This window comes from Fringilla coelebs (genome assembly GCF_963513975.1).
Source record: "Fringilla coelebs genome assembly, chromosome: 3".
Lineage (NCBI taxonomy): Eukaryota > Metazoa > Chordata > Aves > Passeriformes > Fringillidae > Fringilla > Fringilla coelebs.
In genome coordinates this window covers 258,613-285,234 of record NC_140030.1, presented here as the reverse complement: position 1 = coordinate 285,234, position 26,622 = coordinate 258,613, and the positions used below count along the sequence as shown (strand labels likewise).

At 53.1% G+C, this 26,622-nt stretch overlaps 2 protein-coding genes across 2 annotated transcripts in view; one reads left to right on the top strand and one right to left on the bottom strand.

The window, feature by feature from the left end:
• Positions 1–695: 695 nt before the first annotated feature.
• On the bottom strand, positions 696–16,061 carry PPM1G (protein phosphatase, Mg2+/Mn2+ dependent 1G). Its single transcript, XM_084202477.1, has 10 exons — positions 15,636–16,061; positions 11,396–11,465; positions 6,850–6,935; positions 6,393–6,525; positions 4,626–5,095; positions 4,067–4,204; positions 3,081–3,315; positions 1,944–2,073; positions 1,702–1,804; positions 696–1,362 (listed from the first exon to the last, which is right to left on the bottom strand). Exons 1-10 carry the CDS (start codon positions 15,753–15,755, stop codon positions 1,168–1,170), a joined length of 1,680 nt encoding a protein of 559 aa, XP_084058603.1. The 5' UTR covers positions 15,756–16,061; the 3' UTR covers positions 696–1,167.
• Positions 16,062–16,354: 293 nt separating this feature from the next.
• Positions 16,355–26,622, top strand: part of NRBP1 (nuclear receptor binding protein 1) — a 34,899-nt gene continuing 24,631 nt past the window's right edge. Inside the window, exons 1-2 of the mRNA XM_084202697.1 lie at positions 16,355–16,434; positions 16,609–16,828. Of these exons, the coding sequence (XP_084058823.1) occupies positions 16,625–16,828 (204 nt within the window). The 5' untranslated portion in view covers positions 16,355–16,434; positions 16,609–16,624. The remainder of the gene's footprint in view (positions 16,435–16,608; positions 16,829–26,622) is intronic.

Genomic DNA, 26,622 nt, shown 5'->3' with positions numbered 1-26,622 from the left:
GTGCCCTGGTCAGCTCCAGTGATGGCTTTGGCCTGGCTGTCACAGGGTCCCAGGATGGTCAGACAGAGGTGCCTGAGATCCAGGGGACCTTCTGACAGCAATGGGGTCTGCTGCCCAGAGAGCTTCTGGCTCCCTGGAACCCTGGGGCAGGTGGGACAGCTCCAGGCTGCGGGGAAGGAGGGACTGGGAGAGAGAACAAGTGTGGGAAATGCACATAAAAGGAGCCAGCTGTGTGCGAAAAGAAATAATGGATCACCAAAGAGTGCTCTTTTCCAGTGGGCTCTTTCTGCTACACAGGGAGAGCCCACCTGCATAATCCACACCCTTCCATCAGTGTTTTACAGCCCACAGGCTTCGCTCCTGCCAGAGCAGCCACAGGTATTGACATCCCCTGTCTGAGCTGTGCATCAGGGAGGAGCTGCCTCTTGACACACCATGACAGAAGGTGCAGCTCTATGGGTGCTATAGGCAGGTGAATTCAGGGGCATGCCTGGTGCCCCTATCCCCTGAGCAGACACAGACTTTCTCCAGAGGCTCATGTCTACTCTGTGTGAGACACCTCAGAAGAGCCATCCTGGGGAAACTGCAGCGATCCAAGACCACAGGGACAAACGTTCTCCTCCCCACCCCACCTTCCTCACCTCTCCCTCCAGGAAAGAACCAAGGACCAAGACCACACCTGTATTTTCTGGTCTTTTAGTTTGAAAAAAGTATTGATTGAAAGTGTACAACTGAACACGGCGTGGCTGCAGCACCACCGCCAGATTGTTTCACAAAAAAAACCAGAAAGGGCCTTAAATAATCGGGTGCAGATTAAAAAAACCTCAACAGTGAAAAAGTTCTTCCCTCCAAACAGAAATTCACAGGCACAGAAATGGCAACAACCACATGGAGACAATGGGGGGACATCCTCCTCCTGCTCCTCCTCGGCACGGCTCGTGCGGCGCGGCGCTCCCGGGCGCGGCTCATCCCGGCTCCCTCTTTGGAATGGTTACGGATGAACAGTGGACATGCCCTTGCTAACCAGACCCGCCCACCCCCCACCAGGACACGGACAAACAAGGCCTCTGCTAAGGCTAAAAAAAGGACAAGACCTGGAGTCTTGAGTTCAGCATGGGTAAGAAACGAGAGTCTGGTGAGCACAGCCCAGTCCCCAGGTGGGCCCTGCTACTCCAGTTTGGCCTTCTTGGTGCTGTCCCCACCGTTCTCCTCTGCTGGTGCCACTGCCTCCCCCAGTTTCCGTTTCCCACTCTCAGCAGGTGGGTGTGTGTTACGGGGCTTGAAGCTGATAATGATGCAGGTCATGTTATCGCAGCCGGTGCCGTCCCCTGAGGTGTCTGGAGCCAAGCACTGATCCAGCAGCTGGGGAGGGACAGGGCAAGTCAGCAGAGAGAACAGATACACACTGGGACACCACCCTGAGGCACTGGGCCCGCTCCAGCACCTGACAGTGGTCAGGGGCTGCCAGGCCAGAGCTGTGCAGGAGGAGTCAAATGCTGTTCTCCCTGGACAAGAGACAGAGATGGCCTCAGCAGCCCCAGGTTTCTGAATGCGGGCACAAACTCCTTTGGCTGGACAGCACCCCTGGGGTCAGACACTGGCTGGAGTGCCCAGGGAACCCATCTGAGGGCAGAGCCAGGCACCGAGCAGGGAGGCGGGAATGCCACATTGCTGGAGAGACAGCAGAGCTCCCCCTCTTACCTCTTCTACAATGGAGGAGAGTGGCCGCAGGACTCCATTCTCATCCTTCTGGGTGATCTTCGACTGGATGAAATCCACCACTTCCTGGCTGCTCATCACATTCCTGCAAAGCAGAGAGGTCAGGAAGGCAGGCAAAGGGAGCACACATGCCACAGTGTCCAACAGGCCTTCCTCAGACTCAGCTCTGGAAAAAGGCTGGAGCAGTGATGCCCCAGAGGCACAACAGCTCCCTCAGCACTCACCAGATTCCATCACAGGCAATGACCATGAAGTCGTGATCATCGTTTATTGTCAGCACTTTGATGTCAGGCAAGGCAGAGATCATCTGCTCCTCTGGAGGCAGGTTCTTGTTCCGCTTGTAGAAGTGATCCCCTGTGGTGGGGAGGATGATGTCTGGGCACAGGCAGTGCTGTGCCCTGCCACAGGGCATTCCCAGTGGGACCAGTGAGTGCTCCCACAACCTGGCATCACACTGAGGGCCACGAAGCAGAGGAACCATTGCAGGTTCCAGGTGTAAGCTCTGACAAGCCCAGGGAAGAGGGGTCTTGGCCAGCTCAGCCTCTCTTTACTCCAAACCAAGTGCCCCTTCCCCACCTCCTGGGGCAACCAACACCAGGCCAACTGCACACAGCACCTGTCACCCCTGAAGAGGCTGGGGCTGCCCCATCCCTGGAAGTGTGTAAGGTCAGGCTGGATGGGGCCTGGAACAACCTGGTCTAATGAAGGTGTCCCTGCCCATGGCTGTGGCTGGAATTGGTTGAGCTTTAAGGTCCCTCTTCCCACCCAAACCACTCCAGAGTTCATTTATGATTCAAAGTTCCCTTGAGAAAACTGGCCCTCAGCTCTGACTAGCAGCTTATCAGGAATCATCCTATGAAGGGACTTGCAGGGTCACCACAAAATAGCAGGTGGGAATGCCAGTGTCTCCCTAGATAAAGTCCTTATTTCCATCCTAGAGGGGTGTTTTATATCTTTACACTAAGATAATGATTTCAGTGGTTTGGGTCCTTCTGTACACACTCAGATAAATAAATGGGCTCAGACTGCCATGAAGCAACACACCAAGATTCCTCAATAACTCAGTAAATAGGAAAAGTCCTGTTCCAGAGGCAGCAGTCTGGTTTTGGGACAGTTTACATGAGGTGGTTTCTGACAAACCAGCTGCTGGCACAACAGCCTGGGATATGTCAGATGCTACTTTCCACTGGTGTCCAACTGCTTTGTGGCCATTTTCTCCAGTTAGACTGAAATCTCCCGTCAAACACTGAAGAGGTTTCACTCATCTCATTAAAAACTGTCCCACAGCCTCAGTGGCTGGCAGTGCTGTCAGCGCGGCGCTCCTGAGGCCAGGCCTGCCAGCATCCCCCCTCCCTCCTTACCGATGGCCCTGGAGAGGTTGAGGCCGCCGTTCACCCTCCCGTCCATGGTGACCTTGCCACCAGCATTCTTTATCCTGGCCAGCTCCACCTCATCCTCTGGCTTGTGGTCGTAGGACATGTCGACGGCCTTGCCGCCCTCGGACACGACACAGCGCGAGTCGCCGGCGTTGGCCACGATCAGCTGCTTGCCCCGGATGAGCGCCACCACGGCCGTGGTCCCGCTGTCTGAGCCAGGCTGCAGGAGACAATTCTGGTGAGATTTCTTTCTCTAGCTGTCAGGTCGTTAAGGGAACCAGCACCAGCTGCGCAGCCCCAGCAGCGTCCCAGATCGCAGGGCGCTGCATCGCACCCCGTAAGCACACATGGAACAATGGAGAAGGCCTGAGGGAAGTGGGAAACACCAGGAATGTGTTCACTGAGGGGCAGGGTTAGGCAACACCTGCATCACAGTCCCATGCATCGTGGTGGGTCAGGATTCTGTGGCGTTCCACAGGTCTGTACCCCCTGCTCCATGTGCTAATTCCAACCCCAGCCCAGCTTGAGCACATCCTCACTTCAAGTCAGGACATTTCCCCAAAGGGAGAAATTGACACCCTGGAAGCCACATGCCCTTCTCCTGACCCCTGGGTCCCCAGCCTGCCCGACTGCACCATCATGGGCTGAAGAGCCAGAGCCCTGCCTAGTGAGGAGCTGTGCTATGCCCTGGAGCAGTGGTGCCAGCAGAGCCCTCCTGCTCTTGCCCACGCTCTCTCTCCAGTGCTTTCCAAGCACCTCACACCCAGCACCAGCATCAGCTTCTTTGATCTCAACCTGCCTTCCAGATCCAGGCGATCCCTCAGCTTTTGCAGCCTGTCAGCAGCTCCCTCAGCCCCAGGAGAGTGCACAGGGTGTTCTGTCCCCACCTGAACAGGAACAACCCCCCGCTGAGTCTCCCAAGTGCTCCTGGCTCCATGCTAAGCTGCAGAACGCAAAACCAGGATATGCACCTCCTCTTTCCCCTCCATGCCCGGTAACAACATTTCCTCCTCTTCATCCTCATCCTCCTCTGCTTCTTCGGTGTCATCTTCATCATCTTCATTCTCTGCCTCTTCACTGCTGTAACCGTCCTCATCCTCACTACATTCCTACAAGAAAGGAGAGATACCACAGGAGTCACACAGGATCCTTGGTGCTGCCCCCCACTGGTCCCTCCATCCTGGGGACCTATGATCAGTTCCCCCAGAGGTGTGAGGTGACCTGCCACATGTCCCCCACACTTCATGGCTACAACCAGAGCAGCTGGTATCACTACAGCAGTGGATGAAGGGATGGTGCATGCAGCAGGACCAGGGGCTATCAGCTATGGCTGCTGCAGGATGAGGGTGTGTCCTTCAGGGTTAGTTCAAAAAGCCCAAACATTCCCATGGGATGGCCTCAAAGGATCAGCCTGAAACACCTGCTCCTAGGAACACACCTAGGATGAGCCAGAGGCTCGTCTCAAGTACCACCATAAGCAATGCATTTCGCCCAGCCACAAGGCCACTCTGTTCCAGTGCTGTTTCCTACCTCACTGTCTTCCTCCTCTTCCTCAACCTCATCTGACTCATCCTCACTGTCCTCAAAAAATTTGGATTTGGTTGTGCGCTGGGGCTTTCCCGTGGAGGAGCAGGAGGGCCCGGCCTCCCCAGTAGAAGAGGTGACGGCCTCGTCACCTTTGCCTAGTTCAGGCTTCTGCAGAGCAGGGCTGTTGCCTCCAGCGCTGGCTTTGTCTGAGGTGGAGGAAATACCCGTGATTTCTTCGTCTGGCTTCCCGTTCTTCCTCTCCTTGTGGTCGGGAAGCTCCCCTGGGTCAGCCTCTCCATTCATATTTGACTCCCCATCATGCTGCTTGCCTGTCCCCTCCACAGCGTTATCCCCAGCTGCAGCTACAGACTTGGCTTTGAGGTTCTTGGTGCAGTTTTGTCCATAACGTGTGAGAAGCTCCTCGATGGTCATTGTGGCTTCTTCGTGCAGAAGAGCAGCTTCCTCATTATCCACTGCAAATAGAAGAGGCAGGGGACAAGGACAGAGAGGGTGAGAGAGCAGGACACCCAGCACACTGGGTCCTGTGCTGAGCTGCTCCAGCTGAGGCTGCTGCTGGCAGAGCCCCAGCAGCGCTCCCCAGGCCTGTGCCCTCCGACGGCTCCCGATGCTACAGGTGAGCAGGATGGGAACAGTTCTGAGCACAGCACAGCCTGTCAGTGCCCCCAGAGCTGCGCTTCCTGGCCGACTGACAGCACCACAGAGTGTTTGCATCAGGCATGGGGGCCGGTGGGAGCACAGTGTGCACATCAGTGTATGGCCAGGGGGTAGAGCCTCATTTGCCCAGGCATAAGCTCCCAGGGAGCTGCAGGGAAGCAGAGCCACCGCTGCCATGTGCAGGTTTGGTCATTAATGCTGCAGCTGGGAACAAGAGAACAGCTGAAACACCCCAGGGATCCCCACCAGCTGTCATTTGGACAGGTACCACAGGTCAGAGCACAGCTTTGGCCATCTCCCAAGTGGGACTAGACAGAAAGAGGGATGACTTTCCCCAGTGACCATGGGCCAAACACCACTGCTTCCCTACTGACATCCCCTTGCATATAGTTTGCTTTGCTATTTAATCCCAAAAGGAAAACAAATACAGATAGCCCAAATTCTCCTGAAAATGCAGAACAAGGAGAAAGAAAACCCACCCACCCACTTCCTCCCTGTCAGCTGGAGGAAAAAACCCAACAAATTGAGCATTTCCAGACTGACATATTGTTCAAGGTGACAGGATCACCTTGCATCTGTCTCAAGGCTAGTCACAAGGTACTCGATCAGAGCAGCACAGGATTCCACCCCAGGAAACACCTCCTGGGCTGGCAGCCACTTGCTAGTGGAACACTTGCTTCTTTGTGGGAGGAAGAATTGCTGAGACCAGGATCTGCTTCAATCCTATCTGCACTTGGTAGCTGCCACCAGCCAGGGGAGCTGAGCACTGCACACCACGTCATTTCCCTTCCACAACTGAGTCCAGCTCAGAATTCCTGACATACCCTGGAACCCTGCAACTCATGGAGGAAGCTCTCTAGAAAATGGTGACAGGCTGTTTTGTTATCCATAGCATTAAGCTTGCAAATGGATAAAGGTTCCCCCCCAGCACCAGCCCAAAGCCACGGACAGTGCTAAGGGGCAGTAGCTCAAGTCAGCCAAAATTTAACTGAGAAACTGGGACAGAAAACCTTGTGCCCAAGGAGACTTCACCCTGCTGCTCTACATCCCTGTCCTGGAGCTGCAGGCTTGTCTGTGCAGTGGCATCTGACTTACCATCATCTTCATCAGCAACTTTCTCCTTCTCATCTTCATCATCCTGTGGCCGCCCAGCCATTTGAGAGAGCTCCTTGATCACCTCCTCTGTGGTGAGCTTGGCATCAATGGCCAAGAATGCATCTTCCAGGGCCTGTGTGTGAACAAAGGCATGAGTGGACAGCTGCCCCTTCCCTACAGGATGCCTGCCTGCCATGCTGTGCAATCCCATCCCTTCCAGCTTGCAGACTGTAACTAATCACAGCACGGCTGCAGCTGGCAGAGACCCACGGCTTCTCCTGCTCCAACACCCTGCTCCAGCAGGGACACCCAGGACTATGCCCGAGCAGGTTCTGGACAGCTCCAAGAACGGAGACTCCATCACCTCCCTGGACAACCCAGAGCCAGCTGGGTACTGACACAAGGGCTTTCCTCTGTGTTGGCACTTACTCAGTGCAGGGCAGAGCTGGCTCCTCACCTTTTGCAATTTGCCTTCCTTGTAGGCCTTCTGGTCTTTGATGATCTCAGGGAGGTACTTGGCACAGTACAGGGCAACTTCTTCTCCTGAAAAAGAGCAGAAACTATTTAAAGAGGCTGCTCCTTCCAGACAGAACCCGCTCTTGAGCAGCTGAATTCCTGAGGTAAATCCTGGGACACAAGCCAGAGCTGCTCCAGACACAGAACAGTGACACAGCAGCTGAGTGTGGGGATCCTGCTGACACCTCCTCAGTAGGATGTGCAGATGCCCTGGCACACCTCAGAGCTCCAAACCACCAGGCTTGGCCAATGCTGTGGACTTCCTGAGAGGGAGCTTAGGCAGACTCTTTAGGTCCAGCCTACCTGGAAATCTTTAATTTCACACGTCAGTGAAAGCAGAAGGAAAGGGAAGCTTATGCTCACTGCAGGTTCTACTGGAGCATTACCAATGTGCAGTGAGCACGTAAAAAGTGTTCTGTCCCCTAGTGTGTGTTCCAGACCAAAGGCAATGAGATCCCAGAGACTGAGATGAACCTCTCAGGAGATAGGGCAGTCACTTACTGCAGGAAAGAGCACAGCAAGATAAACAGCAGCCAGAACACTGTGCTGAGAGCACAGGGGATAACAGTACTGAGAGACAGCTCAAGTGCTCATCCTAGAGCAGTTGAGAGATTTTTAAAAGCCAGAAACTCCCCTCGCTTGGTAAGTAATCGTGTCAGGTATGGAAAAGGGCATGGGGGGCATTTGTTTACATCCTGAAGGTGCTATTAAGAGAGAAGGAAGAGTAAACAATGAGGGATGATGAATTTCTCTTGAACAGGGCAAAAAAGAAGAGTGTGAGTTGTCAGATCACACTAGTCATTGAGGTTTTCACATGAGCAAAGAACAGTGTGGGACACAGGAATGTGGATGTGGCTCACACCTCACTAAGAAGAAAAATTAGAGCCAGAAACTGAGAAACAAATGAAATGACTGCACAGAAAGAGAGAGAAGAGCAGGGCAAGCTGCAGGCAGGTGGAGGGTACCACTGCAGGGTCTAGGAACATCCTGAGGCTGTGCTGGACCAACCATTCCCTGTCACAGTACAAAATAGCAGCAGTGTGGGTGGCTGGGGACAGCAAGCCAGAGCATACTTGCACCTGGGGCTTTCCTGTAGGTACAACCAGAGCCATGTGGGCTCCTTTCCTGTAGGGTACAGGAGGGTTTTTCACAGGATGCACCAGCCACAGAAATTCTGATCTTCCTGCTGCACATCCCAACTCCTCTGCCCTTCTCTGAGCACAGCAGAGACTGTGTGGGCAGCTGGGCATCAGGAAGAGCTGTGTATGCAGGAGTAAAGCTCTGTGAGGGAATGGGGAGCAGGGGAAGCAAGAGGAAAGCAGCAGCCAGCCATCAGTTCAGCAAAGGGAACATAGTGGGAAGCAGAGAAGTGGGGAGATTTGGGAGAAAGACAGACAAGGGACTTTTCCAATGCACCTGCAGAGAAGGGATCAAGTGGTCATTGACAGAGAACACAAACAGCCAAATGGCTGCTGCTACACAGTGCTGCCAAGCATTCCATGGTACAGGGAGCACAGAGACTGGCTCTGACCTGGGGACACTGGAGAGGACCTCTGACGAGGGCCTAGAGTGACAGGACAAGGGGGAATGGCTCCACATTGACTGAGGGCAGTGCTAGATGGGATATTAGGAAGGAAGTCTTGCCTGTGAGGGTTGTGAGGCCTTGGCCATTCTATGTTTTCTCCAAAAACACCTCTTGGAGGGAGGTGAAAAATTGTTAGTTGTCTCCATGAGATGGAAGCTGAAGGACAGTAATGTCCCCAGTGCAGAGCCCAAGTGCCAGCTGAGCCTCAAGGTCAGTGTTTGAATAACAGATCTCTTGGTCAAACAATACTAATCACTGCAGGGCCCAGCAAAGAGCAGGAACCAACAGCAGCCTCTAACAGGTACAGCACAGAACAGAGTGTGGTGTGGGTCAGGTAAAGTGACCTTGGGAACCAGCATTGTGACCTGCAGCTGCTAACAGATACAAAACCCTCTGACTTGCTCTATCCATTGCTGCTCCACCCTTCCAGCCCCATGGTGGGTGCCAAGAAAGGACTGCTGTGGTTCAACCCCAGGGGACAGCTAAGCACCACCCAGCCACTTGCCCACCTCTCGTGGAACTGGGGAATGGATTGGAAGAGTAAGAGGCAGGAAGCCCTTTAGTTGAGAGAAGTTTAAAACAATAATAATAATTTTTTTAAAAACAGTGAAAAAGCAAATAGCAAAGAGAGAGAAATAAACCTCAAGACAGATGAGCAATGCAAGACACATGTCAGTGAAGACACATTATTAAAATAAAGGCTAAAGGACAAGTAGACAGCAATAGGGACTGAGCAAACACTCCCTGCTCCTCACTCAAGGGGCAGAGTGCCCAAATATCATCCTCCAGAATCTGGGGGCAGGGAGGCCAGAGCACATAAAAAAGGAGCTGGGGAAGGCAAAAAACTGGCCCAGCAGCATCTTTCAAACACTGGAAGCCTTGTCCACAAGAGGGAAACATAAGAGAAAAACGGATCAATTAAATGGAAAATGCTAATATGCAAAAAGAAAACCCAAACTCACCCTTTTTCAAATAAGACAGTAATAAAAACTTTTCCTAAACTATCTGGAGCAGGAAGCTTACTGGAGTGTTTCAGGCTGAGAGATGAGCAAGGTATATAAGAGAAGCTAAACTCAGTTTCTGTACTGCCAGCTAATAAAGCTTAGCAAGGTTCCCACCCAAAACCTTACTCTTACATAGGAGAGACCTGAGAAATTGTTTCAAACTTAAGAACAAATACATCAATAAAATCACACAATAGTAGAGGATGGGCAAAAGCTGTTCTTCTAATTCAGATTCAACTACATCCATGTCCTTCCTGATATGGCTTGTCCAGGGAGAGCTGTAGAGATTCAATCACTAGAAATCTAAAATATGAGTTAGAAACTCACGCCAGTGCTTTGCCATCCCATGTCTATCTCAGATCTTCCCTATGGTATTTAAGAACCCCAAACACAATACTTGTCCTATACTAACAGGAATGCCATGAGTGTCCAAAGCCTCTCTAAAACCCAACACATGGTGTAAGACCTTGGCAGCTGAGAAACCAACACACTGAGCTCAGAGGAGAACAGATGGTTTGATACTCTTCATTCTTGACCCATTTTTGGTAGATGGTCCTTATCTTTACTTCTGCCTGACACACACAGTTTCTGAGGTGAGTGGCTCCTGATTCCTACATCCCATTTGCTTGTCATTCCCTGCCTCTCCGCACCAACCCATCATCCCCACGTTCTCAAAGAGAACCTTCAGGATATCAGTGAGTGCTCCACATGGGTCTCTGCACACTTTAAGATGAAGTTTGGGGAAAAAGTAATTTCAGGATGTGAAATACATTCTTCAGAGTGAGATGACCTCTTTGGAAGAGCTGCTTGCTACATCCACAGCAGTGACAGTCACAAACTGGACACTGTAACAGGGCCAATGAACAGGAGGAAACAGGCAGTTCAGTTTGTCTGCTGCATGCATATTTTCAAAGAGCCTTCAAATAAACCATCAAATGTTTTCCATACTAAGCTGCCACAAGAAAAGCAGGGAGGTTAGATAGGAGCAGTTTTCAGAATGGGGGATGGCCACTGGGAGAGCTCCTTGAAAAGCTATGTTGTTCAACATCTACATAAATCAGCAGGAAAAGAGGTAAACCATGATGGATCATTCAGGATGATCAAAATTAAAATAAATTGCAAGATTTAACTGGAGGATCTTGAGCTCTTACATTATATTGGCAGAGGAAATTCTGCAATAATATTAGCAATAGTATTTAATAGCAATATTCAGTCATACAAGCAGAGAGAAGCTTTGGACTCCTCTTGACTGGGAAAATAAAAAACACGGAGTCCCAAAGTAAAAGTGAAAAGTACTACCAGAGTGATTATTCACTCATTCCTTGTGTCATGATACAGCAGTGAAATTATCAGGCAGCAGATTTAACCACACCTTTTTCAAATAATGATTCTATGCAAAATGCACAGTGTAAACAATCACCAAACATAGAAACCTTCTTAAAATGCAATTAGACAAATTTGTGAAGAGTTAGCTCATCCAGAAGACTCCACCATGTCTCCAGGATGGAATGGCTGCAATCTCCAGTTTAAGGAACCCTTACAGGGAATGGATCTGCCTGTTTTGATTTTCACTCTTTCCTTGGGCAACCACTAGAACACACTGCCTTGAGTCAATCTCTGGTGATTTTTCTTACCACTTTTTCTTCTGTGACTCTACTGCCCCGCTTATCCACCATAAAAACAGCCATTCTAAAAAGGTATAAAAGATGGAATACAAATCTGATTTCAATTTCAGATCAAACCCTGACCTTCCTCCCAGGACCCCTAAGAGTTCAGAACCTCTCTGGATGGTATCTATGAAAGAAAATGCTTCCATCAAAGAGCAGAATTCCTAACAACAGATGGATGCCCCAGGGGGTCCCACTTAAGGGCAGACAGAGCAGAGTGGATGCAGTTACCTCCGTGTCCATCGTAGACAGAGAACATGGCTGTTTCACTGTCCAGCTCGGGAATGCAGTTGTGGGCATCCTGAAAGAGAGAGCAAAGGTCTGAAATGACAGGGATTGCATTAGACCCACAGAAAATCATAGGAACACAAATTGGTTTGGGTTGGAAAGGCCCACTGAGCCTAACCATTGCCTCAGCAATGCCAACCCAGAGTTGGGGTTCCATGGCCCGTCCCATGCCCCCAGAGTGCCACATTCACACTGCTTTTAAACCCCTCTAGGGATGGGGACTCCACCTCTGCCCTGGCCAGCCTGTGCCAGGGAGGGACAAACCTTTCCATGAAGAAATTGCTCACAATAGTCAACCTGAACCTGCCCCGGCACAGCTTGAGACTGCTTCCTCTTCTCCTGTCCATTGTTTCCTGTGAGACAAGTGTGACCCCCACCTGGCTGCACCCTCCTGTCAAGGAGTTGCAGAGAGTGAGAAGGTCCCCTTGATCCTCCTTTTCTCCAGGCTGAACCTTCCCCAGCTCCCTCAGCCACGTGCTCCAGGCCCTTCCCCAGCTCCATTCCCATCGCTGGCAAAGCACAAGGCTCAACACCCCCACAAGCCATGGAGAGAGCGCAGCCCTTCTCTCCATAAGGTCTCTGTGGAGCAGCCAGCTTTGAGGAAGGCACCCCCATGATTTCTACAGCCTGAACTCCCTCCCCCATGGGCAGGCAAACCCCCCTTGGCTATTGCAACACGCAGCCTGGAACAGACGGCCAGGCTGAACCCTTCTCCTAGGTCCTTCCCCTGCCCAGCTAACCCCCAGACATTCCTTCAATCCAGCCCTCACCACCTGACACATCCCACAGTCTGTGGTCAGGAAGAACATGTATCCTGTAATATGTTCAACAATGTGATCTTTTCTGTAGTTCATCACCTTCAGTGTGCTACAACTGCCTCAAAACACTGGGCTACTCCAAGACAGCAGTCTCAAATACCTGGATGTGTCCATGCTGCCAGCAATATTCCAAAATTTACACACACACACACAGAACTAGATCACAGCCCAGCAACTACCGAGCTCTACTGCTTTTTTAGGTATGACTCCTTGGATAAGGTCTCTTCACTCTCCAGAGTTCCAGTTTTCTGTAAAAAGAGAACTCTGTTCCTTGCTTGCTCAGGAAACAGGAACAGTGAGGTTCTGGGTTTATGCAGCACTCTTTGCAATGGAACTGCTGGCACTGGGATGAAAAGAGCTTCTGAACAGACAAGTGACCATCTGAACTCAAAATGAATGGTAATGCAGGAAATTTCCCCAACCCTCACTGGAGAGCAAATGAAAACAGAGATAAACCAAACAGCAGCATTTTAGTGCTCAATTTTCCTGAGCATTCACAGAAGCCAGTGAGACAGAGAGTGAACCCCCAACACAATAACTGGGATAAGCCCCAGGTGACCTAACAGCAGTGTAATGAAAGAGATGCAAATGCTGCTGCGGAGGAAACCCAGCACTGGCACCAAAACCAGTCCTTGCTGAGCCCCGCGGGGCCTGTCCCGATCTGTCCCCTCAGCAAACCCCAGACGGGCAGGGCTGGCACACGCAGGGGGGCTCAGGTGTGCCCCGCTCCCGCTGCCCTCGGGGCACAGCCAGGTGCTGGCACTGCCACCCGCACAGCAGTGAAGCCTCCACGTGCTGGCAGAGCAGTGTGCAGCCAGCCCTGCCCGGGGAGCTGCAGGCACTGCCCTCTCACTGTCATCTCCTGTGCTGAAAGAGCTCACAAAGGTTCCCAAAGTCTGCTTCTGCCACCCTGGCATCCTTCACTCGCCCCAGCCATCTGAGTGGTTACTGTAACAGTGGTGAAAATCTGTCTAAAACATCAAACACCCAATTCAGCTAAAGCGAGTAAGCAAATTAATAAATTAGCCTGAGAGGTCATTTAACAAATCTCCATATTTTGAACCGAACTCTCAGTTTTTGCAGCAAGGGCTTTTGTTGTAAGCCTGGGAGAGAATGGAGCTGCAAACTGGGGCTGTAGGTGTCTCACAGCGGGGGTACAGTCAAAGCAGGAGCAAAGAGTTTGGAGAAGCCCCAGCCAAGCACAGCCTGTGCCTCCCACTGTATCCCAGAGCACTCCTCTGGACCATAAAACTGACTTCAGCCCTTTTCTTTGTTGCTTCTAGCACTTAAAATTTTTTTTTTTTGTATCCTTATTCTTGGGGTCCCTCATCTGCCCCAAATATTTCCTTACTCCCAAAGTAACCTCTCTGGACTAAGCTACAGTATTTCTTCAGAGCCCTGTACAACCACCTCACTTGCAGGCTCCTAAAACCCAAGTACAAGGTGACAAAAAGCTCCTTTACATCCAAAATACCTGTGTCTTACCAGGTGCACACTCTGACTGGCTTCACCAACACACAAAGAACCACAGCATTAAGCACAAACATTTGCTCAGGACTTTCTCCAAGCCTTGTAGAAGAGCAAAAGTGCAACTGAACATGAAGAGAATGAAAAAACAAAACAAGGTAAGACAGAGCAGAAAAAAAGAGAGCTGGAATGCAAGAAAACTGACTGCTCAGCTGTGTGTAAAACACACATTTCTCTCCCATCAGACTCAGAAGCAATCTGCAGCAGGTTCAACTCCTGCCATCTGCTTGTTTCTTGGGATAACTCAACTAAACCACGTCCACATTGATGGCCTCAGTGCAGCCTGTGCCAGCAGGCATAAATCAGAGGTGTTGGGCAGTGCAGAACCCACATCTGCAGCTGGGGGCCTCACCCAGTCTCTGCTCAGGTACCAGCAACAGCTCCAGGTGAGTGAAGGCAGAGCCCTGCCCCAGCTGGGGGAGGGCTGAGTGACCCCACCACACCATAAACCAGGGTCACTCTGCTCTCCCTCACCTCAGCCCAGCTCCCTGACACCCCCCAGCTCGGTGCAGAGGGGTGCTGGGTCCCTGACACCCCCCAGCTCCGTGCAGAGGGGTGCTGGGTCCCTGACACCCCCAGTTCCGTGCAGAGGGGTGCTGGGTCCCTGACACCCCCAGCTCCGTGCAGAGGGGTGCTGGGTCCCTGACACCCCCAGCTCCGTGCAGAGGGATGCTGGGTCCCTGACACCCCCAGCTCCGTGCAGAGGGGTGCCAGAGCTGCTTACACATGTGTTAATCCCTTGAGGTCACAGTCAGTGCTCCAGCAATGTCCCCGTGCCACTGGCAAGGACCACTCAGACACCGCCAGCCAGTTGCACACACATCCTCCGAGTGAATCTCAGGAGCACAAGTGCCAGTTCTGCATCTTCCACTCCGAGAACCAGCGCCCAGGGCTGCACACACAGAGAGGAGGAAGCACCTCTGGCCACTGATTTGTCACCTGTACGACTGCTGTTGCACTCCAAGAGGTGGTGAAGTGTCTGACAAAAAGGCTTATGGACCTAGATCGGCAAAAATTCAACGTCTGACAGCCTGAATGGGACGTCCTCGCCAAACCAGCCACTGGGCTACAAAACAAACACTGAGCGATGCACTTGGGGTGGCTGCAGGGACAAGGATTAATCCTTATTGGATTCAGCTGTTAGCTGGCTGCCCAAAAGGGAAAACAAAGCAGCACATTACTGGTACTCACAGAGGGTCTGAAGCTTCTGAAGCTCACAGACCTGCAGGGCCAGCAGCCCCACATTGCCCTCAAGAGCTCTTAGGGCAGTTCCTGCAGCCTCCCACACTGGGGGGACACAGGCAAGCACCTGGATCCTCAGCCAGGTGTGGGTCTGGGGACAGCTCATCTGCCCACAATGAGCCCAGCAAAGCCAGGACTGGCAACAGCAGACTGAGAGCAGCCATGAGAATTCTTTCTACAGATTTTCCTATAAATGAATATAAACAGGGAGGAAGCACAGCAAGGCATCGACACTTCATTTCAGGGGAGAAAACCAGGCATTTCCCCTGAGAATTTCCCCCTTCCTTTCACTCAAACGCTCCTTCCCTTCCTTTTTTACCCTAATTCCTTATTTCTCGCAGGGATTTATCCAGCCACACGTGTCCCTCACCACACGGAGGGACTCTCCACGCAGGAGCCGGAACACGCGGCTGCCGTGTGGGATTCGGGAAGGGCTGGGGCGGCACCGGGAGCGGCAAAGTGCCCCTGCCGGTCTCGTGAGGGAGGGACGGGGTGACCGAGAGCCCCCGGACTCCTCGCCGCTCGACGCCGTCGGGGCAGGATGCCGAGGAGCACCGGGCGTGGATGCCGCCGCCCCGCCAGCCTCACCCCCTCACCTCCATGGAGACGCGCCATCCCTGCATGGCGCTGAACCCGAAGTGCAGCGGGCGCGGCCCGAGCCCGGCGCCATCCCCGGAGCTCTTCACCGTGTTGGGCTGCGACAAGTAGGCGCCCATTGCGGCCGCGGCGGCCTCGGTCGGCGGCGACCGGACCGGACCGGGGGGCGCGGGCGGACTGCGGAGGCGGCGGGACCTCGCACCGGCGGGCGGCGACCGGAAGTCGCGCGGCCGGAAGCTCGGCGGCCGGAAGTGCCGACCATAGAGGCGCGGCTAGAGCGGCACCGCGGCCCGCTCCGCCCCGGGACTACCTACACGGCCCGTAGGCGGCTTCGACCTGCCCTGAGGCTCCTCCGGGGGAACAGCGGACTTGGGACCGGCAATGCCACCGCCAGCCAGTGCCGCGGGCTGCCGCTTGCACAGATAAAGCCGCGCAGACTCACAACGAGCAGAATTATCGCTCAGCCCCTCTGTATGAGGGGCCTTTGCGCACACAACGCCTTATATAGGCTGAGTCACGCCCACCGGCCAATCAGCGACCCTGAGGGCCCCCTCTCGCTATCTCATTGGCTGTTGCACGGGGCTGCCCCGCCCTATTCACGATCCTTCACGGCCCTTCGCGCAGGGCGCCCCCTGTCGTGACGCACCGCAGGGCCCCGCCCGCCGGCCACTGGCGGGTGCTGACGCGCAGCTCGCGGCGCTGATTGGCTGCGGCGGAGGCCCCACCCCGCTCGGCGCGTTACGCAGCGCGGCGGTTGCGGCGGGGCTGTGCTCGGGACCGGGAGGTGCTGCGGGCCCGGTAAGTGCGCGGCTCCCACCCCTCGCCCCCCGCCTCGCCCCGGGACCGGCCAGGTCGGGCGCCGCTGGCAGGCCCGGGGCGTGGGCCCGGCTGACAGGCCCGGCGGGCGCGGCCCGGCCCGGCGCGGTGGGCCCGGTCCGGCCTGGCGCCTCACGGACCGCGCCTCTCCCGCAGGGTGTGCGACCGCAGCATGTCGGAGGGCGAGTCCAAGCAGGTGCCCAGCAGCGGCTCCGACCCCAAGCCAGAGCCCGCTTCGTCTGGCCCGGGGATGACCTCGGTGTCTGCGCCGGTGACTTCCGCGGCGCCCCCAGAGGAGGAGGAGGAGGAGAGCGAGGACGAGTCCGAGATCCTGGAGGAGTCGCCGTGCGGCCGCTGGCAGAAACGGCGCGAGGAGGTCAGTGCCGGGAACCGGCTTCCGGAGCTGGGCTGCGGGGGAACCCGGGCGGGGCCCGGGGGGCGCTTGTGCCGCCTCCCCCCCACCTTCCCCCCCTCATGCCCGCTCCTCCTGCCACCTGTTCCCGGGACAGCCAGGCCCCGCAGGGGGTCCGCCGCGCTCCCGGCAGGCGGGGAGATGGGTGGCCCATCTCCTGCCTCCCGGCTGCCGCTCCTGGGCCCGGAGCGTGCGGGCTGGAGCGCGGCCAGGGAGGGATGTGTGCCCTGCCGCAGGCCGCTGTCAACGACCAGCTGCTGCTGCTGGGGAGTGGGGAGTGGCCCCAGCTCTCCCAGTGAAAGATTCACAGATCTTTCTCTCTGGGAGTGGTGAGGAGCAGTGACTGGACAGCTCGTGGCATTCTCTGGGGAGTGGGTGTACCTGCTGCCGAGGTGGCCAGGTACTTGAGCCGGTTACTCGGGCTCCTCAGCATTGCTTTGTCGTCTGCAGCCAGGATGCAGCACAGTCGGCTCATGCAGCCTTGCCACTCGGCCTCTGCTGCCCTCCCCACCCTCAGTGCGTGTGCTGGCAGCGTGCTGTGTCAAGGCACAAGGAGATTACATCGTGGCGTTTGGGAACTCTCCTTTTTTCCACTCCTTGCTGGGCTCTGTTTTTCTTCCTGGGGGCTGTCTGCACGAACTGGTTTCTGCTCTGTGCTGGCACAGTGCCTCTCCCCTGGCTGGGCAGGCTGTGCAGCCCTGGCAGGTGCTGACAGCCACACAACGTGCTGCGGCACAAGTGCTGATGGGGCTTTTCTCTGCCAACTCAGGGGCTGAGCACAGGGGATTGTCTGCTTTGTCCACCACTGCGAAAAGGGCAGTGCAAACCCGCAGGGTGGTGAGAGACTCATTTGTTCTGATGTAAATTTGGAGGTCGGAGTAAGGTCAGGGATTCCCTGCAGTTGTTCACCTTTGCTTGCTGAGATCTGTCATGGTTTGGTTTAGTGCGAGCCAAACGCCCATGGTGTGGTCAGAATGTGCCTGTTCTGGTGTGGCTCTGCAGATTAGTTACAAATGTAGCTTTAACACTAGGGAAAAAAAAAGTTTTCTTTTTCTCTTTTTTTAAAGAAGTGTGAATGTCTGGCTGTGTCCTTCACAGTATCTTCCATACCTGAAGTGCTTTATCTCTTGCTCTGCACTGAAGGGGCACATGCTGGAGAACAAAGCTGGTTTGTTTGTGTTGTCTTTTCAGTGTGTTTTATTTAGTACTGATCATTTAGACACAAAGACGCAGGGTTTTCTGTGCTCTCCTACAGACAAGTAACATTTGGGAGGCTCTAGTGTTTTCTTTGGATTTCAGTCTGCCCTCAGCAGACAAATGAAATTAACTGGCATTTCGGTGTGGCTAAATGATTGTCTTATGGCTTCAGGTTGCCACTGTGGAGGTCAGAGCTCTGCTGTACCACCACAGGCTGAGGCATGGGTGTCAGGGGCACAGAACACATTATTGTTGAGTGGTCTGGGTGAGCTCGGGGCTGCTGCTGCTGAAGCCTTCACTCAGCCAGGCTGCACAGACGTGTCTGACCCTGCAGTGAAATCCTGCTGTGTCTCTGGATTTCACATGTGAATTTGTGTCTCAGTTAGCCCCCAGCTTGTGGAGAGGCTTTTGTTGCCTGAACTGCATGACAGTAGACTGTCTTTGCTGTCATAATCATTTGGGCTGATCTGCTCTTTGGAGTAAACTCTCTCACTGCAGATATCATAACCTGGAGTTTATTTGGTGTAACAGCTTTGCTGGGTGTCCCAGAGCAGAGTGCCCTTTTTCCTCAGTCCACACTGGTTATTCCTGTCTGTGCAGTGTGTTAACAGGCTCTTACTCACACTGCTCTCAGGAGATGGTGTCACTTGTGGAAAAAGCATTTGCCGACCTTTTCCCAGTGATGCAATCCCGATCTTTTATTATGGCAGTGCCTGCTGGATATGGGATGAGGTGGCACCGTGGAAACAATGAGACATGATAATCTGGAGAGGAATGGGTGCACACACACGGTTGAGACAGCATGTTCTGTCTGCTCTGGCACTTCCTATGTGTGACATCCTTTCCTGCTTGCTCCGAGTGCCGTGCTCCGGGTGTAGGTTTTGAAATGTAATGGCCTCGCTCTTTTTTTTTTTTTTTTTTAGATTGTTTTACCATCCATGAGCGATGCACTCGCTACAGCAGAGGTGGAGCTGTGCAGGGAGGGGCGGGCTGGCTGTGCGCCGGGGATGTCGGTGCCTGCTTACCGAAACGAGCAGCTTTCGGCGGGACGGTGCCCGCGCCGCCGGTCCCGGAACGGTGGCGGGGGGCCGGACGGCCTGCGCTGGCCGTGCCGTCCCCGCACGCCCTGGCTGCTGTTCCCGGTTCGCAGAAAGCGGCCTCGGGCCCTCTCTAGCGGCCCGCGGCCCGTTCGGAACCGGAACCGGGACCGGGACCAGAACCAGGGCCGGTCCCGGGGCACCGGGGGGCGGGGCCCACGGGCCAGGGCGGGGCCCGCGGGTCGGCCTCGCCAACCAATGGCAGGCGGCGCGGAGCGTTACATCACCGCCGGCGGCTTCCATTGGCTGCGGTCCGCACTGGCCACGCCCCGGGGCGGCCACACCCTCGGGGCTGCGCCGGGCTCGGGGCGGGGACCGGGGCAGCGCCGTCCCAGCGGAGCCGAGCCCGGCCCGGCCCAGCCGTGTCCACCGTCGAAAACACACTGGTTCACAAGGGGAAACGCTGCTGGGAACAGGGCTGAGCGGGGACAGGAGCGGGCGGAGTGCAGGGACCGGGTGCTGGGCGGCAGCAGCTCGGCTGGAGCGAGCACGTGCCTTGGCTTCGAGAGAGCAAACCTCGTCCAGGCAGGAGCAGCATGGGACGGCACAGAACCCCATCCTGGGGCTATTACACACAACAGAGCCGGATGTTCATGAGAGGGGATACTTCCTCTATAGGTCTTTTTCCTGGGATCCAGGGCCAGGACACCAGGGAACGGCTCCAAGCTTCATCTGGGGGGGCTCAGGCTGGACAAGAGGGAGAGGGTCCCTCCTTACTGAGAGGGTCACACCTACCCCAGGCTTCCTGGAGAGGAGGTCGGTGCCCCAGGCTTGTCTGTGTTTGAGGCATTTGGACAATGCCCAGCATGCTGTGACATGGGCCAGCCCTGATTGGGTTGAACCGTGGAACCAGGAAATCTGTGGAGGTCCCTTTCAGCTGGCTATTCTGTGTTCTATTCCTGCTTAAATTTCAGATGTAAAAAAGGATTGAGTGTTGAGTTTGTTGATTGTAATTCTTCCTATAAACAGGGAGCTTCTGGAGTGCAAAGAGTGTAATTCCCATGAAAGTTCAGAGTAGTTTTAATAAAATCAAATGCTTCTGTGACATTTTTAACTAGGAACCCTTTTTAACAAGATAGAAAATGCTTATGTTCCCCAAATTCCATTTTTTGTGGAACATGAAAAAGTACCTGTGGTTCCTGCAGTGTTGTGGGCTGTGCTGCTTTCCTCCCAGAGCTGAATCTGGCTGTGGAATTGTGCCCACATCCGTGGTTGCTCTCCTGACCAGCACACAGGTGAGGCTTTACAGAGTGTCTCGTCCCATGGCTGAAGCACAGGGCAAGGCCCCGCAGCATGAGGGCGGGGTGGTCACAGGGCTGGTGGGGTCTCCCAGCCTGTGCTCACCTGGCTCTCTTCTGCTTGCTCTCCCTGAAAACCCAACCCCTCTGTTTCTGCTGCCCTGCTGTGACAGGACATTTCCATTTCCTTCTTGCAGGCAGCATGCATGCATAGCTTACTTTACTAGGGTTGTCCAGGTATCTCGAGAATTATCTGCTGGGCCTCCTAGGAATAGAAACTTCCTAATGGAGCAGGATTGCAGCACCACATTAGCAGGTCAGGTTTAGCCTCCTGAAACTCAGAGCTCTGTGCCGGCTGTCCCTGCTGGAAGCTACGTGGATGACACATAACTGCAGGAAGAGTTGTGCACTGCTGCGGTAGAGTCTTTATTTTCAGCCCAGCGTTATGGCGTTTGGCTTGGCAAGCTCGTGTGAGTAGGAGAGGCTCAACCTCTCCTAGATGGCCATGTCCTTGGGCTTGCTGTGTGTCAGGGCTGTCTCTTGACCAAGTTTCTCTCTGTACGTGTTCTGGGGAGGAGAACACCGTGTGACTGTGCAAACCAAGGCTTTATAAGAAGTACTTTGTTGACATCTTTGTAGTGTACTTTGGAGAGAAGGAGTCCGTGCCATGCTTGTGTGGGCACAAGCAGGTCCCCTTTTCGGGGTGTGTGAGTGTGTCTGTTAGGGTGAAGAGGGCAGAGGCCTGGGCCTGGCTGCCTTTTCTATGGGTTCCTCACGAGGCACAGCCTGCTCAGGGTGGTGCTGCTCTCTTCCAGTGCTGCTGCGCTCTTCAGCCTGGCAGAAAATGGGAGAATGAGCATTGATCTGTGCTTAAATACCTTTACCTTTTCTCAGAGAATGTGCCAGGCTGCTCAAGAGCAGTGGGAGAACATTGTGCTGTTCTTGCAGCCCTGCTCGTGTCCTGTCCGTCATCTGGAAACTTGTCCCGTGCTGTCCTGCACCGAGGGCAGGCACAGGGGTTGGGCACCTGTCCCGCAGACTCTGAAGTGTTGAGGGGGATTTTTGGGGTGGCTGAAGGGGATGTTTCAGTTCCTGATAGCCATCGGTGACCTGGTGGCTGATTGTTGCTCTGTGGCTCATGTGTTACTAACTCACTTGCAGATCAGCTGCCGGACTTTCCCCTGCTGCACTTTCTGTGTTCTGCCCCACTTCAGCGACTGCTGAGATCAAGATGTTCCTTTCTGCCTTATCTCTGGGCACATGTCTCATGTGTCAGTGTGGCTGCGCATGCAGTGGTTGCCATGTTGAGTAATTCTTGTTTTTCTGCCTGAGGTTTTTCACCCTGGGATGAAAGCTGCAGCCCTTCACAGCTTCCCTTATGGTGGCGTGCAGACTGTGACAGTGTGATGGGTGGAGTTGCTTGTGGGCCTGGCTGTCAGGTCAGGAGCAGAGCTCAGGGAGCAGCGTTTGAGACAGTGTGCACCTGTGCATGTGAGTCCAGTCTTGCCGTTCTTCATTGGATAGTGGAAGTTAAAAAATTCATTTAGGCAGCACACTGCCATAAGTTTGGTTCTCTTTTTTTCTATGGAAGATCTGTCTGACATTTGGATTGGCACTCCTCAGCTCTTGATGGCTGGATGTTACAGCTGGATTTCAGTGCTCAGGCTTACAGATGATCTCAATCTATGCTGGAACTATCCAATGTTAAGAAAAGAGCTGTGATTCATGAGGACCTGTACTCAGAGAGACAGGAACTGAAACACTGGGTGTGCTGCATCTTTATGTCTTTGTTGTCTTCTCACTTCTAGGAAGAGTCTCAGTTGCTTGAAAAATTTTTCATTTGAAGGCAGTTGGCGACTTTTGTACCTCTGGATTTACATTTCTTCAAGGGGACAGAGTGTGGGATTCTTGGAGAAAAAATGCTAACAGACTGAGTGTTTGGATTCTGGGATGCTGGAGCCTGATTTTTCTCAGCCTCTGTTGTGACTGATAAGAAACTTGCTGAGGTAGTAAAAGATAAGCACCAGTCCTCCAAGCAAGCTGGCACTAAGAGGGCTGCCAGCTCCCTGACAGGTTTTGACAATGGATCTATTTTTTTCCAGTTGGTGCAGAAAACTTATGCCATGCTGTAGTTTTTATAGCATTACTTGACCACAGGAAAGGTATTAATAAGAAGGGAGTTTGTGAAGCCTTTTAACATTTTTATTGGCTCATGTGGGGGCTCCATGAAAGAAATGATCCCTTGGGATGTGCCAGAATGAGCTGAGGGGCACTTCAGGGTGCAGAGGGGGTTGAGCTTTTGTCACAACCCTGTTGTGTCCTTGCTCACAGGCTGTGATGGACAGCTGGCACTCACTCCTTGCAGCAGTGGCTGGAGCAGGGGTGGCTGGCTGCTGCTCTCCAGAGTTCCTGGGAGGCTGGAGGGGCTGGGCTGCCTGCAGCTGAGGGATGGAGCTCTCTCTGCATTCCTTACAGAGCTGTTCTAAAAATGCCATGGTCTGCAGCAGCACCAAAGCCTTCCCTCGCCAGCCCTCTGTCTTGGGAAGCCCAGGCAGCCATCCTGGTATCTTGACAGCTGCCACTGCTTTGGTGGAGCTTGGACTGGGGAGAGGCTTCCTGCTGGGCCAGCAGAGGGGAGAGGCTGTGTGCTGGCTCTGACTCCAGATCCTGCCTCAGGGAGGCTGCCTGGCAAATCCTGATGGACAGAGGCACAACCAGAACTGGGTTAGCCATGAAAGCATGGTGCTTTTCAAGAATCCCATGGTGATCTTCAGGCATCCCATGGTGACATGGATGGCAGGAAAGTTGTATCCTGTTTCTCTTTATCAGTGCTCAGGAAAAATCCCATTTCAGGTGTCTAGTACCTTCCTCCCAGGCCCTCTGTCTCTGCAAAATCCGACCCCAAGGCCTCTTGTCCCAACTCTGGCTCGTCTGGTGTGAAGGTTGCTTGTAAATGTGTGTGCTTGCCTGTGCACATACACAGAGATTGAGAAGCACATTGGCACAGAAAATAGTTTGAAAAGTAGTTTAACAAAAAGACAGTACAGGTGATGGTGACAAGGCTAAGGGCTTGGCTTGACACTTGTCTTGATCGTTCTTTTTGCATACTTTTGGAAGTTCTCTCAAACACCCCATGAATAGTGTATCCAAATACTCTTATTCCATTTGAAAATTACTGATAATCTCACCTTGCAGCCATTTTTTCTTCTGACATCTTATGGCAGTCAGCTTTGCCATTTATAGATGTGTGTCAAGATCAGATGTTCATGGTTCTGTTTAAAATATGTTTGCTCATCTCATTGCCTGCTTTCTCCAGTATTATCAGAAAACATAAAATGATCACTTTTCATTAGTGTTTCATGTGGCTCTGGGGATTGTTTCCAAGACTGGTATTTCCACAGTATACCAATTTTCTGGCATTTTCTGTTCAGGGTACTGATCTTTCAACCCCTCCTGTGTGATTGATGCTGTTCAGAGTTACCTGCGGTGATTTGAAGGTCTCTCTGCCAAGTGAAAGTATCACAGAAGAACAGGATGGGCTGAGCAGACTGGGAGTAGGTCACATGGAGTTTGTCCTGTCTGATTTTCCCTTTCTCCTTGGAGTATCACACTGCTGGCACTCATTCCCAGTGCAGTTACCAGAACCTTCCTGATGAACTGTCTAAATGGGCTTATTTATAGATATTGGGGTTTCTTCCACACTCCCTTGTTTATTTTGCTGTGTTGTTTCTGTTTCCCTTTGGGAGTTAGGGATGAAGAATCATTGCCTCTTCCTCCTGCCACAGACCAGCTCAGTGTGACTGAGCTCTTGGACTCCACTGGATTGCTTGTTTGTTTTGAAGCATCAAGTGAAACTGAGCACTTGTCCCTTTGGTCTTGCATTAGGCAATTTGTATTCATTTCTGGTATCCATTAAATAGGTGGAATGATGCCTCTTTCTTTCTGGGATACTTGGCACTGGTGGGGCTGCACCTCAAATCCTGCGGGCAGCTCTGGGCCCCTCCCAGCAAGAGGGATATTGGGGGGCTGGAGCGTGTCCAGAGGAGGGAACATTGAGGGGTTGGAGTGTGTCCAGAGAAGGGAATGGAGCTGGGAAGGGGCTGAAGCCCCAGGACAGGCTGAGGGAGCTGGGAAGGGGCTCAGCCTGGAGAAAAGGAGGCTCAGGGGGGACCTTGTGGCTCTGCACAACTCCCTGACAGGAGGGGACAGCCAGGAGGGGTCGGGCTCTGCTCCCAGGGAACAGGGACAGGACAAGGGGAAACGGCCTCAGGCTGGGCCAGGGCAGGCTCAGGGTGGGTATTAAGGAAAACTCTTTCCTTAAAGCTATGTCCAGCCTTGGCACAGGCTGTCCAGGGCAGGGGTGCAGTTCCCATCCCTGCAGGAATTTAGAAGCAGTGTGGATGTGGCATTGTGCAGGATGTATTAGTGGTGGCCTTGGCAGGGCTGGGGGAGTGGCTGGACTCGATGATCTGAGACTGCTTTTCCAATCTCAGTGATGTATCCAGAGGAGTGATGTTTCTACTCAAAGTATCCTGACTCCTGTCATACTTTTGTGTTTTTGTAAACTGCTGATCTACTGCCTGGGGAGTTTCCTGGTGGGAATTTGTAGTTAGGTCTGTCCTGCAGTGTGTTGTTTAGCCAGAATTGTCAGAGTGCTTTTGGAGAGGCTGGATGGCCACTGGGTGACAGCCTGTAGGATGGTGTGACACAGGCAGTGTGACACCATGCAGGGGTTCCAGACTTGTCCCTTTCCTGTAGAGCAGATGCAGCCCTGGCTGGCAGGAGGGGCCTGGGCTCCGTGCAGGGTGTGCTGGCTCCCAGCAGGGCTCGGCTGTGCAGTTCAGCACAGAGCAGGACCCATGGCAGGTGACAGGGATGTGTCAGCTTTGGCTTGGGTTTGAGCACAGCAACTCCTGAGCTGGTGCGGTGAAGGTAGGAGTGAGGGAGAACTTCAACACACAGAGACTTTCAGCTCTGTCTTTAAATGGTCCAGATGTGTGCAGTTGGGTTAACAGACTAACTTCTTGCTGATGTGTTTGATCCTGTTACTTGTTGCAGCATGTCTGGAAGAACCAATTACTATATTGCTGATGGTCAGATTGTCTTTTCCTTACAGTTTAGTTGCTGCATGATGTGGCTGTACAGCCAGGGTAATAATACCTTCCTTTCCTTGCTTCTGTTAAATTACACCGGTTATTTTAATTTTTTTGTTGAATTAAAGCCTTTCAGCATTTCACTGCCATGACTGTAATTGCCAAGGCCAATGTGTCAGTTTAATTAAAACATGAAGTAGCATTGTTTCTTTGCTTTGTTGGATTTCTTTTCCCTTTGCCTGCAGAGGACCTGGCCTTCTTTATTATGTTACATTCTGGATTAGCCTCAGATCCCAGAGAGCCCTTTTTGTTCAATTTCTGTTGGTAAATTTGCTGCTTTTCGTTTCCCCACAGCTCAAGAGAAGTTGTGCTCCTCATGGCCAGCTGCTGGCTCTGGGGGTCTCTTATCTCTAGTCCCAACCATTTCCCAGGTGGTTGGGCAGAGCTTTCACCTTTCTTTGGCTTAAACAAGTGGCCAGGGGAGCTGGGTAACATATTCATGCTACTCTGAACCAGACCTGGGGCTTCCTGTGAGGCTGTGGCCTGGTGTGCTGCCTCTCCCCAGCTCTTTTTCAATGTGCAAGTCCATTCTGTACTGATACTCTAGTTATTGTGCACTTTTTCCCAGTTTTTATACCTTTTATCCCCAGATTTTAAATCATCGCTGTGACTTGTGATTTAGGCTGTTTTTATTTTTTGTTTAATTGACAGATCATGTGAACTACAGAATGTCTCTCCAAAAGTCTATGCTCTTTCAGCAACAGATATACAGATGTTTGAGAGCTATAGGAAAAATATGCATTGGACAATGGAATAACTTTCCAAAGGGAATTTTAACTTCCAAACTTTTTCCCCCTTAGAGCTACTGTGCCATTCCACCTGTACTCCCTTAAGTACTTGAGATTCTTGTTGAGTTTCCTTTCCTTTTGCTTACAAGGGCTCAGAGCTGTGTTTGTACTTCTGCAGTGCAGAGCTGCTTCCTGTGCTGTGCTGCAGAAATTCGGGCTAAGCTGGGCTCAGATCACTTCCTCCCTCGGAGTGTAGGAGCTGCTGGCTCTGGGGCTGTCTGGGACAAACACCAGAGTAATAAATTATCTCAATGTTTTCATGAGAGTTTAGGATTCTGCTTTGCT